Source organism: Chinchilla lanigera, unplaced genomic scaffold, assembly GCF_000276665.1.
Source record: "Chinchilla lanigera isolate Chin_1 unplaced genomic scaffold, ChiLan1.0 scaffold00108, whole genome shotgun sequence".
Lineage (NCBI taxonomy): Eukaryota > Metazoa > Chordata > Mammalia > Rodentia > Chinchillidae > Chinchilla > Chinchilla lanigera.
Genome location: NW_004955509.1, coordinates 2471171 through 2485123, shown reverse-complemented (window position 1 = coordinate 2485123; position 13953 = coordinate 2471171). Strand labels below are relative to the sequence as shown.

General features: G+C 37.5%; 1 protein-coding gene across 1 annotated transcript in view; it reads right to left on the bottom strand.

Moving 5' to 3' along the window:
* The window catches only part of Phex (phosphate regulating endopeptidase homolog, X-linked), a 189540-nt gene that overhangs the window by 61679 nt on the left and 113908 nt on the right, over positions 1-13953 (bottom strand). Inside the window, exons 13-14 of the mRNA XM_005407827.2 lie at positions 9907-9984; positions 498-601 (exon numbers count right to left, since the gene is read on the bottom strand). Coding sequence (XP_005407884.1) covers positions 498-601; positions 9907-9984 — 182 coding nt within the window. The remainder of the gene's footprint in view (positions 1-497; positions 602-9906; positions 9985-13953) is intronic.

Below are 13953 nucleotides of genomic sequence, written 5' to 3'. Positions count from 1 at the left end.
AAAAAAAAAAAAAAAAAAGAAAAGAAAAGAACGTAGCTATCAGTCCTTTGACATGTATTACCTCAACAACCCTCTTCTAGTTGCTTCACAAGTATGAAATTCCTACCACATTTCTAATCATATTTATTTCTAAAGTACTTATTCTTCATTAAGATCTTCAAAAGTTTCAACCCAAGTATAAAAATCTAGATATACATATGATAATATATACATTTATATTTATAACTTGATCTAAAAATAACTTTAATGTTTGTATCCTAATAACCCTATTCCAGTATGTGTTGATGCTATGAATGGGAAACACATAATTAGACTGAAGATCTAAATGTCATATCAGAAATAAGAGTTGGCAAAACATGACACAGATTTTGCTCAGACCAAACAACTGGCAAGCCAGCTACTCTGACTGGAGGGGAATTACAAAGTTTAATCTAAAAAGATTCCACTTCCCACCAACATATTTGTCTATTTCCCTTTCTTTTTGTTTTAATACTCACTCTGTTTTTGGAACAGCTTTTCTTAGCCAGAAGAAATCAGACTGTGCTAAATACTTGCGGGTTTGCAGGACATTGCCAAAGTAGTCCGATTCTGAAAATTTGATCTGAATAAAACAAACCACAACATCATTGTTCTAAGTGAAAATAAGAGATGGCTCTAAAAACAGATGTCAGCACATGAAGCAACAACCAGCAGATAAACTATGGCCTTCAGAGCATCTCTCAGCCATTACTGGTTAATACACAGTTCCCCAAGCCATGAAATTTAATCTCAGTGATTTTCTTTTAACATAAAATCTCAAAAATCAATATGGTCATTTCTGGATCACAATAAAAGAGAGAGAGAGAGAGAGAGAGAGAGAGAGAGAGAGAGAGAGAGAGAGAGAGAGAAGCTGTAGTCATTTACAATGTGTTCCAATTACCTTATAATTGAAAAAAATCTACTTTAACCTTTATAAAATATATTATTTTAGGTTTCAAATTTCTTGGCTCACAAGTTCTTGATGTATTCTAAAATGTGTACTTTATTTATTTTTCAGAAAAGAGTCTTCTAATAATATTCAGTTTAATCAACTGAAACCTCATTTAGCTTATAGATGATGATTTAGTCAGATGTTAAAATCCAATTTACTATAATCAGAATTTATTCATAAAGGAAAAAAAGAAAAAAGTCAGAGACCTATTTGCTACCCTAAGAACAATGGAGTCACCAGAATAATTTAATTATTAGCAGAGTTTATCTATTAACACAAAAAGGCTCTCGTTGCTAAAAATTAATGAAATTACAGGGGCAAGTCATAGATTACAGCTTGCATGGAAATACAGGAAACTGATAGCTCACAACAATATTGTTTATTATGATAAGGAAACTGACATAATTGATTATTCAGTTCCTTTTCTTTTATTGAGAATGGCAAACAATTTCAATCCTATCACATTCTATCTACAATAGTAGCAATAATTAAGCAAAATAGTGTAATAATATGAGTATCATAGCAAATGTATCAGTACATAATGATCTCTAATGCTTTCATTCTAAAATATATTGCTGTCACAAAAAATTTTTCAAACTAGATGTATAACTATGGCAAATAAGAAAAACATACATTTGAGTAAGTGAGTAACCAAGAGCAATTAAATTCTTATTAGCTGTAATTTTTGATAACTTTATACCATGGTCTTTTAAAAGTAAACATTACAATATAACAAATGCATGCATTTCATGAAACCCACCTATACTGCATTACAGATATGAATGCACATAATTTGACAGTTGCAGTCTTGACAGATTGTCTATTTGTTGGTCAATGTGTGGTTTACATTTATCTCTACCCTAAGATAGAATAGGTTTTTCATATCTGTGGAGATATTTTTGTTAATGAATCATCTTAACATCTTTCCAGAAGACCAGGCCAAAATATAAAGGAAGATGTAAAGCAACTGAGAACACATGGAGAAAGGCAGGAATTAAAATATCAATTCCTGGCATCCTTGGTGTTCTTCTTGGCCAACAAATTATAAAGATATGACTTTAAATTGTCCTTTCCTCAAACTGCTTGGCCAAGGGAGAGAGGGTTGATAAATAAATCATAGCATATTCACATAGTGGAAAACAATAGAGTTTAAATGAATGTTCTGTATGCGTGAACATGAAATAATCTAAAAAACAAAGTGACTAAGGCAAGTTGTATGTATGAAAGGATTTAAAGTTTTTAAACATGCACAGCAATAGTATATATTCATTATGGACACATACTTATGGAGCAAAGGTACAAAGAAATGCATAGGAATGATAGATATGAACTCAAGATAGTGTTTTTATCCAGGAGATAGACATAGCAGAAAGACATTAGATCAAGGAGGATTACACACTGAATTGAAAATATATCTCCTTTATTTATTTAAAATATGTGTGTATTCTGGGCATGGTGGTCCTGTCTATAGTCCCAGCTACTTTGGAAGCTGACACCTAAAGATCACTTGAGCCCAGGAGTTTGAGACCAGCCTGAGTAACATAAAGAGACTTCATCCCTAAAATAATAATAACAATAACAATGTATGTGCATGTACAAAACTAACTCAATAACATTTTTGAAGGTAGAAGTGTAAGAAATATAATTTTACATACTGTTCCAATGTTATAGATGTTTCATTATTTAAAAATCTTACAATGGGTTATATTTTCAGATTAAGAATATCTCTTAGCCTCAGGAAAATAACAGAGAAAGCATTTTTCTTTAGAAAGCAAACTTCACTAGCAATCCTAAAGCATTCCTGTATCGTATGGATAAGAGATGAGTCTGGGGTTCAACCCTGAGCTTCTTTTCAGCTTTTGTTTCTCAGACACTTTTGCTAGGACCTTAGAATATAACTGGATCTGATAGAAAATTCATATGTTCATGGACTCAGCACAGTGTCCCAAAGGAATTTGCTTCAAAAATATTTACTATTTTATGTCATAGCAATAGAATCAGTTTTTACTTTTAGGAGGGTTTGCTAATTGTGGCATTTTTCTGTTTAATCTGGAGAAAATAAAACTTGACAGTCAGCTTGGTCCACGGACATTAAAGCCTAACCCAAGACTTCCTAAGAAGAAAAGAGTTCCAAGTCTAAAAATACCATAAATAATAAAGAGCCATAAAAATAATAATGAGAGGGTAAAACTCAGTGGAGGCAAATTTCAGTCACCATAGCTTTTATGTTTTAAAGGACAATTCTTATATTGTATTGATTAGGAAGAAAAATTCGTTATGTCTTAGACTGGTTTCATTGATTTATTCCATTTATTTAAAGGAAATTACAAGTAATGGGGGAGAAATATTACTTGTTCCTCTGAGATAGGTTAAGTGTTTAGAGGTAAGAAGGGGCCAATTATTGCTATTCTGAGATGAGAAGACTGATAGACAAGAACCGGGGCTAAAAAGGTTATGAAACTCGGCAGAGCCTCACAGTACCAATACGTTGGCTCCTTCCACAATGTAATTTACATTGGCCCAGTAAGAAGCAGATCCAACAGAAAGCTTACAAGGAAGGAGGAGGAGAAGGTAAGAACTGGCAATTGGACTAGAAGCAGTGAATACATAAATCATGATATGGCTTACTGAAATACTAAGTAGTCATTAAAAGAATGGTAACAAAGACTATGGAAAACAGTGACAAACCAGTATATTAACTGTAAAGATTAGTATGAAATTATATATAAATATCCAATAAAGCTATACAGAAAAAGAGAAAAACAAAACACTCGTAAGGAAGTATATATTATTATGTTCAGGTACTAATATTATGGGTGAATTTTTATTTGTCTCTATTTTCCAAATTTTCTGCTATGTGACAATACTTGGATAATTTCAAAGATTTCAAAAGGCCTTTATATGATTAAAAAAAAAAACTGGAAGCCCAGCAACCATTAGGAGAGTTCTGCTTGTTGGAGAGATACTAACAAATGTGACTGTGCATGAATATTTTAAAATCACTTGTGATCTCAAAAAAAATAAACTCTTCAAGGGACAATAATTAGCTCAAAACTTCTTATCCTTTCAGTTACTGGAAAAAGTCCAGGCCCAATTGTAATGACTTTCAATCAATTCCATCTCTTGACCTTTCAGTTGAGTGACCTTTGGTGAAGTAATTGGAGCTATCATGTCATTTCATAGGAACAGCTGTCCAGACTACAAAATTCACTGGAACCTGGATTTCTCTTCTTGGAAATACTATCCTTGATGCCAAGCACCAAATGCCACAGAATAAATGGAAGAATAAAGTTATCACTGCCCACCTAAAGTGAGGTACGTATAAAAAAGGCATAACAAGGAAACATGCTCACTTTCATTCTCTGAAGAAAGAGTAAACATGTATCTAACAAGACACCACTTGTGTCAATGGAAGTATAGATTCTAACTCATTTGTCTTTTAATTCAAATCCATTTTAAAATACTCTGAGATATATCCAAATAGCTGTAAGAATAATTTTATGTTAGGCACCGAAAGAATTTCTGAATGCCTAATGGAATCCAGATTATATATCTATATTTTTCTTTATTTAAACAACAGAACAATATGCAATATATGTGTGTTTAGATGTCTTCGTCCCTAAGTAATGTGTGTATACACGTATGTGTGCATGCACATACACACACACACACGAGTCCACCAAAAAATGTATACATGCTTCAGAAAAAAAAGAGTGATGTTTTATCAACAGATGGTGTTACCCTCATACGGGAAACCCTAGAGGATGTCATATATCACAGAAAACCCACTACACTGCTCGCCCTTAGAGAAGAAATTGAAAAGGTATGTGCAGCAATCTCTCACTGACCGAGGTTACCCAAGCAGCAGCTCACTCCCCTAATAAATGTCTGGAAGTTAATGGCCACCACTTTGAGCACCTCTTGTAACTGTAGATGCTAAAGGTAACTTGTAATAATCTCATAATATCTCAATAAATTTATTATTAAAATTTTTATACAAGTTTTTTCTTTTCCTGAAATGTGTGTACATTTTCTAGCAGACTCTGAATATACAGGAGTAGATCCATACACACCTTATACCGTGGAAGACAAACTTTCCCCAAGCATCTACATGAGTGTGACTGAGACACCACCATCCAGTGGTGCTCCCACTCTACACGGGGGAGAAGGGGTGGCCTCTGTACTCTAGCCATTGGAACACTCTGGATGGAGGCTAGCATGGGGGCTTAAGAAGGCCTGTGTTAGGGTTTATGTCTGCATGACCCCTTAAAGCCTCATGCAGTCATGGGGTGGGCTTTTAGAGTTTATGATTGATCCATGATCCAATGCTGGGATTATGGGTGTGAGTGCTACACCCGCCCTGGCGTAGACAGTTTGCATATATAAAGGAGAGGAAGAGGCTGCTTGCAGCACTCCTCCCTTTTGCTATGGCTGCTTGCTGTTTTCAGCTGCCATGAACAGTTGCCCTCTGCCATGTGCCACTCTGCCTTGGAGCCAGCCGAGTATGGACTGAAACCTCCACAGACTGTGAGCTAAATAAACCTTTCCTTCCTTAATTCTGGGTGTCAGGTATTTTGTCTCAGAAATAAGAGAAAAGTAACCAAGACAGCCTGGTTGGAAGGTTGGTGGGTACCAGGATACCCCATTTCCAGTGTTTACTCTTGGCTTTACAGTGTTGTAGTGACCAGGGGTCTCAAGAGAGGTGAGGGAAATAATTTTTGTTTCTATTTTCATCAGAGTACAGAATTATTTTACTATTTTAACAACTTTCTTTTCTGGAGCATTCCACCCAAATAGCATTCTTAAATAGTTGCATTTTCCATCATTTATATACATCTCTCTCTCTCTCTCTCTCTCTCTCTCTCTCTCTCTCTCTGTGTGTGTGTGTGTGTGTGTGTGTGTGTGTGTGTGTGTGTGTCTCTCTCTCTCTCTCTCTCTCACACACACACACACACACACACACACTGTTCCACTGGCTGACCAACATTAACCCCAGAGAATAAAAATGTGGATTTGCTATATATACATTTACGTGTGTGTATATAATCACTCACCAGAAACACCAATCACTAAAAAAATTACTTATTTCCAATCCTAAGTAAATGAGGACCAGCTATGATTCTGACTTTAGTCCCTACTGCAATTCTTCACTGGCTTTCACAAGAATGCCCGAGGTGCCTCAGTCACTCAGCTACATGCGTACCCTTTCACTCTGTTACTAAAGTAATGCTGGGCTGTGGCAATCTGAAAAGTCTTCATGCCTGGGTTCTTTTCTGAATTGGCCTCCTGCCCACTGAAGGTACTGGGAGAAATTAGCAAATGCCAAGAGGCAACAATGTGCTGTGTTGCTGCTCCCTCCACGCTCCACCTTGTCCTGGAAGAACAAGCCTTCAGTTCTTCCTCCACAGCCCAACTTTGGAGCGGCAGCTCATCCTCCACTCTCCTAAGTGACAATACTATTGCATTCTCCTTTCTGTGCTCCCAGACCCAGGGTAGCAGCTGCTTTCTGAACTTATTAATTGCTGTTTTACTTCACCTTCCTCTTTTTTACCTTCCAAATTATTTCCTGTACTAAATCCTCTGTTTGAAATGTCTAGTGTGCTTTCTGCTCTACTGGCTGATACATCAACCTTTCCAAAATTGGTACAGACTCACTCTTGCATCTATTTCCATTACAGATCAATGAAATAGAATAACGCTTTATAAGAATAATCTGAAAATAGATGGGTACCTACCACTTGAGGCTAATAGCCTTTACTGGATGCTGATGTGAGTTCAACAAAAAGCACTGCCTTTCTTCTTGTTCTTTTGTGTGCGTGGTGGGGGGTACCAGAGATACAACCTAGGACCTTCACACTAAGCTACATCCCCAACACTTTTTTTGACACAGGGCCTTGCTAAGTCACTAAGTTGCCCAGGCTGGGCTCAAACTTTCAATTCTACGGCCTCAGTCTCTCAAGGTGCTGGGATTAGAGGTGTGTGCCTCTTCCAGCCCTTCTTGTCCTTTTCAGAGACTAAGAGGCTTATTGTTCAGAAACGCTTTGTGGAGTATCTTAATTTACCTTGTCATCCATAGAGGAAAACAAATTCTGATTCTGTTTCACATTTGCGTCTCAATTCTTTTTCATTTGCTCTCATCTCCATATGAGCCCAACTTCAGTTTGCAACCTTTCTCCTGGACTCTAGTCTGATCCATCACCTAACCCCGTTCCTCTTTCGTATTTGTGCCTGATGAATCATACCTTCACCCGTGTCAAAGGTAATAAGCTGACTTCAATAGCCTCTCGTGCTCAGAGCTTGTATTACCAGAACTTTCTCACAGGCCCTGCAGTCGTCCTTATCTACATGCTCCTACACAGTCCCATTTTGTCTCTGCAATGCTTTGGTCCTCTTGCTGCTAACCTCGGGGATGCTATTACAATCTGCTCCATCATCCTTTCCCCTATTTTCAGGTTAGGTCTTATTCATTTTCTCTATCCGTTTCTGAATACAAAGGTCTTTTTATTTTATATATTTGGATGTTTTTCACCACTGATTTCATAAACTGTTAGAAATTCTTGAATGTGACTGTCTGCTTTGGCAATGAGTCAGATGAAAGCCATTTCTTTGCAAAAGTGCTTAAAAATCTTCGTGTCTAATGGCATCAGTTCAGGCCCTGGAGAAATGAAGAAGCATATCCAACAATACATCCTGTTTGGCACCTGGCTTCCTTTCATAAAAGACACTATATTCAGTGAGTTCTTAAAGCTGGGGTTCTCGACTCAGACAGCCAGAAACTGCCAGCAAAAAGTTGATCAACTAGATATGGGAGTGAGCCCTGAATGCTACCTGAATTGATTAAAGCTTGGGACTCTTCCATCTATTGAGACTTTTAAATCAATGTGAAGATCCTGGAAGCTGTATGTGTTAATTCATGATGACTTTTCCAAACCAAAACAATCCACTATGGTAAGTGCAAATTGAGGCTGTCATAGTTAATACTTAGAGTTGTGCTTGTGTGCCACTGTCGGCTCTGAACACATTAAATATGTTGTTTGATCCTCATGACAATCTTATCCTTATGGGAGGGATCATTATCATCTCTATCTTCAGATGAGGAAACTGAGGCACAGAGAAGATACACAACCTATCTCAGATCCCTCAGTTTGTAAGTGGCAGAGTGGGTATTTCACCTCTGGTATTCTGATTCTCAGGTTTAGGTTCATCACTATTACTCCAAACTCTTGCTCAAACTTGCTCTTCTCCGTCGGGACTTGAAATGCTTACCAATCACATGGAATTATCCAGGTTCTCCTTCTAAGGTACTTTGTGCCCTGGTTATATTCTTCTTAGTAGCAGCAGTTCTCATCTTCATCCATGAGGCTACCACTTATAGGGAGCCTGCTGTGTGCCAGACAGTGTGCTAGGTACTTTTACAGTCATATAATCTCATCTCACCTTCCCAGCAATACTAAAGACTAGATATTATCTCCTGTATCCAGTTAACCAAAGGGAAGCTGACTGAAGTTAAGTGAGGTAGCCAGCATAGGATCAAACAACTAGGAAGTGCAAGAGGCAGAATTCAAACCCACCCTATGACTCCAGAACCAACACTCTTAACCACTTGACAACATGGCCTCCCTTCTGCTGTTCTCTTGCCTCTCATGTCTAGGTAAGCAGCTCCCACCAAGTCTGTACATGGACTCCTCAGTTCCTCCAGCACAGCTGCCCAACAAAGCCCCTTGAGAAACCCTTCTTAAATCTAGTCAGAGCTTCCAGAGCTGAGAGTTTAGTCCTGACTCTAATACTCTGTGTGGCACTGAGATCACTGAGCTTCTTTGAGTCTACCCTTCTCGGCACAATGGGCATAAACACAGCTACTTTGTGAGATTGCTGTAGGAATTACAAGATAATGAACATGAATACATCAACTATTTCAGTCTTTTTACTTATAATAATCATGGGCATTTCAACATCATCAAAACAGTAAATAACATAGGCTGTCTGAGCTTTCAGATACTGGGAAGCATAATTACCTTCTTCCAGAGCAACTAGATCAGTACTTTGGGAGGCTGTATCTTGGATCTCAACAGAACAATTTTTAAATGAGCGCTTTCTCTCACTTTCAGACGGTCTTGGATAATTCTGATGCTCATCTACAAAGCTAGGACTGCTTACAGATGGGCCACTTGTTGAATGACAAATTCAGGAAACAGCTATACCTCAGAATCAAAGTTATTGAAAGAATCTCAAAAGACTACTTTTTCAAGAAAGTTCAGTAAATGGTAAAGAAAAGGTTTTTGTGAGGTAGAAAACTTCTATATCAGAACTATATATAGGAAAAGAAATAACAGTAGTTATGAGTAGAAAGACCTATGATGAATATATCTACTATAATATATGCATCCCCAAATATTGGAATAAAAAAGAATTATTACTGCTGCTCATCGGTAACTTACTGAAAATATATAGTCTAACTCATAACAAATTGTGGAGTCATATGTATATGCACTTAATTTGCCAAAACAGCCATAAAGTTTAATGAGGTTAACTCCCAGGAGGCAGATTTATTAGTATTCACTTAATATGAATGAACTAAATAAAAATATTTAACAACAAACATGATGCATTCACCATTAGAACATGCCCATTAATTGTAAAATACTCAATTTGCTTAATTTTTTTCCTTTATAATCAAATTAAGCCAAATGCAAGTCCATTTACTTTACAGTGCCCAATCAACTATGCATTCTTTCTGCCACTTCCTTTATTTGGAATCTGCTCTAAATCTTGTGATATGCCTGGCACACTAAAGCTCAGATCTAGCCAAGGAATAAATCAAAAGTTGGTACTTTCTGGCACCACCAGGTTTAATTGCTTGGACTTGGGTTAGTTGAAAGGCACAAGGCCAGTAAAACTTGCCAGAAAAAAAAAAATACAGTAAATTTAGCACTTACTGCCTTGAGGTCTTCATTAACATGAGTATCATTCATTATAAAATCAGGATAGCCAACTTTTGCCAAAACAGCTCTTGCCTATAAAAAGGAAAAAGAAAGATGATGTCAGAGTTTCAACACTTAAATCATTAATAATCACAGAATGTAGGGATGTAATCTTCACCTGAAAACTCCATTTACTGAATATCTACTATGTTCATGCCCTTGTGAAAGACAAAATCAGCAACAATAATGAAAGTTAGCCCCTGTCCCCAATATATTAAAAAGGTAGTGAATGTAGCAGATACCTGCTACAAAAAGAAAAGTACAGTATGGTTATCAAAGTCCAGAGCCGAGATCATTTCCTTAAGTGAAAAAGGCAAGTCTTAGAGAACAGCTAAGATTTCAAGCAGCAGAGCTAAGAAAAACAACATTCCAGAAAAGAAAACAACAGACAGAGAGGAAAACATATTTATGAACCATACATCCGATAGTTTATTTCCAAAATACCTAAGAAACTTAAACAATTCAGTAGTGAAAAAATAGGTAGCTAGATTTGAAAACAAGCAATGGACCTGAAAAGATATTTCTCATGAGATGGGATATACAGCCAACAGGCATATGAGAAAAGTTTTACCATTGTGAATCAGCAGGGAAATGCAAGTGAAAACCACGATGAGATATCACTTCACTCCAGTAAGAATGGTGAGTCTCAAAAAGAGCGTGCAAGTATTGGCGAGGATGGGGAGAAAAGAGAACACTTGCACACTGGCGGTGTGAAATGTAAATCAATACAGTCTCAGGATGAAGGCTGGTCAGAAAATTAAAAATAAAACTACTATGAGATCGAGCAATTCCATTTCTAGGTATATATGCAAGGGAAATGAAACCAGTATGTAGAAGGGACATCTATCTGCACTCTCATGTTCATTGCAGCACTGTTAATAGTCAACACATGGCATCAACTTAACTGTCCATCATCTGATAAATGTATAAAGAAAATGGGGTAATATACCCAATGGAATACTACTCAGCCATAAAAAGGAAAGAACTTCTGTTATTTGAGATAACATGGACAGAAGTACAGACCATATGTTAAGTGACATAGCCAGGTACAGAAAGACATACTGCATGATCTCACTGATATGTGGTATTCTTAAAAGTCCTACTCACAGAAGTAGAAAGTAGAACGATAGTTACCAAGGGCTGAGGACTAGACTTGGGGTGATATTAGTGAAAGGATACAAAATCTCGGTCAGACAAGAGAAATAAGTTCAGAATATCTACTGTATAACATGGTGAATATAGTTAATAGCAATGTACTACATACTTGGAAGTTGCTAAGAGAAATTGTAAATGTTCTTACCACAAAAAAATATGTGAGGTAATGCACATGCTACTTAGCTTGATCTAGTCATCCTACAATATACACATATATCAAAACATTTTAGTGTTTATGATAAATATATAAAAATTTTATCTGACAATTTAAATGAATAAATATGAAAAAGACAAGAACAGAGGAAACACATGGATCACAGGGCTGCCAAGAATTCCTGAATGCCGTGCTAATGAGTCTCGATTTTATTTTATAGCTAAGAGAGAGCTACATATATTTAGAAGGAGAGTAAAAAGAGATGAGTCATGCTTCAGAAAGATTATCCGTACAGCCCTGTGAACAATAGCCAGGATGCCAAAAAGATTGAAGGCGGGGGTCCAGAATAATTTAAGATATGTCATCCCATCATATCCATCTTTTTGAAAGTCAAAGATACTAATTATCCTCTGTATTTTGCACTACACGGGGAATGGATAAAGGAAAAAAATCACGTATGCCAACGTAAGGAGGCTTTGGGGTAGAGGAGCACACCAAAGCCCCTAGGCCAAGTCCAACCCTCTTCCCTTGCCTATTTTTGTGGATAAAGTTTTACTGGAACACAGCCACACTCATATAGCCAGCATCTATAGCTGCTTTTGTGCTTTAATCGCAGAACTGAGGAGGAAGGACAGAAACCCTGTGGCCCACGAGGCCTCAAGTATTTTCTCTAGGCCTTTATGAAGTGTGTCTTAGAAAGTGTGATTAAAAAACTCAGTGAATGCTGCTGCTGAGTGCCATCCGACAGGAAGGTGGGTTTGTACAAACATTACCTATGCATCTTCCTCCGCTTTCTTCACTTCCAGGCTTCCTTGTAGGGTTAGACTAGTTCTGAGGTGTCCCCTGAATTCACACCCTCCCCTACCACTTACCCCTCACTTTCTTGCTTCTCCCATTCCTTGCTGGTTTTTCTTGGGGGTATTTCATTAATAGATCACTTGCACACGAATCCTCATCTCCAGATTTGCCTCCAGATAACCCAGCATAAGACCCAGGCAACCCCACACCTATTTTATTTCAGCAAAGCAACAATGCAAAATCAGCAACCTTTATACACCGCTCTTGATAACCAGTTTTTTCCTTTAGTCCTTTTCAATTTTCCTCACTCAGAAATAAATAGAATAAGATAGTACATTTTCTTTATCTTCCTTGAGATAATTCAAATATTAAATATCAGCAGAAACCTGCAACTTGAGACTCAGAGAGGATTTTACAAGTGCCGTAGGACACAATCATAATGGGTTTTGCTGTTCCAGAGACTCAAATATAGCACAGATCAAATTCTGCCTTTAAAACCCTGTGAGTTGTACACACTAAAAGCCTGATGTGACCCAAATAGCGGATGACTAGAGGTTAAAATTCCCCCCAGCACAAAACAATGTGTCCTATCGCTACAGGTTACCTTGTTCCGAAACTGTTATTTTCTTTGCTGTAATTCATTTCTCACTGTATTTTAGTAGCTTACCACAAGTCATATGAAAAACTATAGCAAATAAAGAGCTCCAGATAGTTCTTTCCACTCCATCCCCCAAAATAAAAAACAAGCTGAGTCATCCACAATTGTTGCCTGAACATACTGGCCTTTCCAGAGCATGCTGGTGAATTACATTTTGTTTTACAAATTTCAAGCTCTGGGACCTCTACTGCACTATGGACTCTCATAGAATATATTGCCCTCTACATTCTATATACAGATTATTGAATCCTTTCTCATTATTTATTTAGCATCACCATGAGTTGAACGGAATTAGAACAGATATGCAAAGAGTCTTCATTTGCCTCCCAAGAATATATAGCTAAAATAAGGTAATAATAGCAATGGCAACATGGCCAGCATCTGAATAGTGGGCCCTCCTCATTTCTACACTTATGCCTCTATTCAGACTTGAATGGTCCTTCTGCCAGAGTTTGCTGTCAGTTGCACACCACCCCAGCTGCTCTATTCTACATTTTCCCTGATAAGCTCCAGGATCATATCTCTCAAATTATATGGACCAGGGTTCAAGATTAGACTGCCAGCGAGAACCAGTCCTAGGCCGTTGGAAAGGTGGAAGAGAACAAGTCATGATTTACTCACTACCAATAACCATAGGCAGGCACATGGGCATCCACAGGCAGGAGAAAGAATGCTTTGCCAGCAACTTCCAGGCCTTCTTCCGGGAAGACCCCTTGAGTGTGCAGGCAGCAGACATCATGGGCAGCCTCTGCCTTTCACTCCCCAGCCCAGCAGCAGTTGCATAACCCTCCAAATCACTGTGTTAAACATCTTCCTGCTTGATATACATAAAAGGACATCTGCTTTCCCACAAGAACCTTACTGCAAATAGTGATCGTATCACTTTTTAACTTTTTCAGAATGAGGGAGGTGAAGCACCTATAGCTAATGTCTTGCTGAAGGACTAAGTATTAGTGAGGCAGATCTGAAACCAATTGCTCTGTTGGTAGGTTACATGAACAAAAACAAAAGGCAGGTCCCACTGTAAAACTGAGAAGAGTGGCATGAATATTTAACTGACTGCAAATTACATCCTGCAGTGAATATTTTCTAGACTATTCTCAGGATCATAATTAGGGCATACATTTCTTTTTTTTTATTTTATTTTAAGGATAAAAGGAGGGAAACATTAACAGACATACAACATTTTACAACATATCACAAGCACAATACAGACAATACAGAGTTACAAACAAAG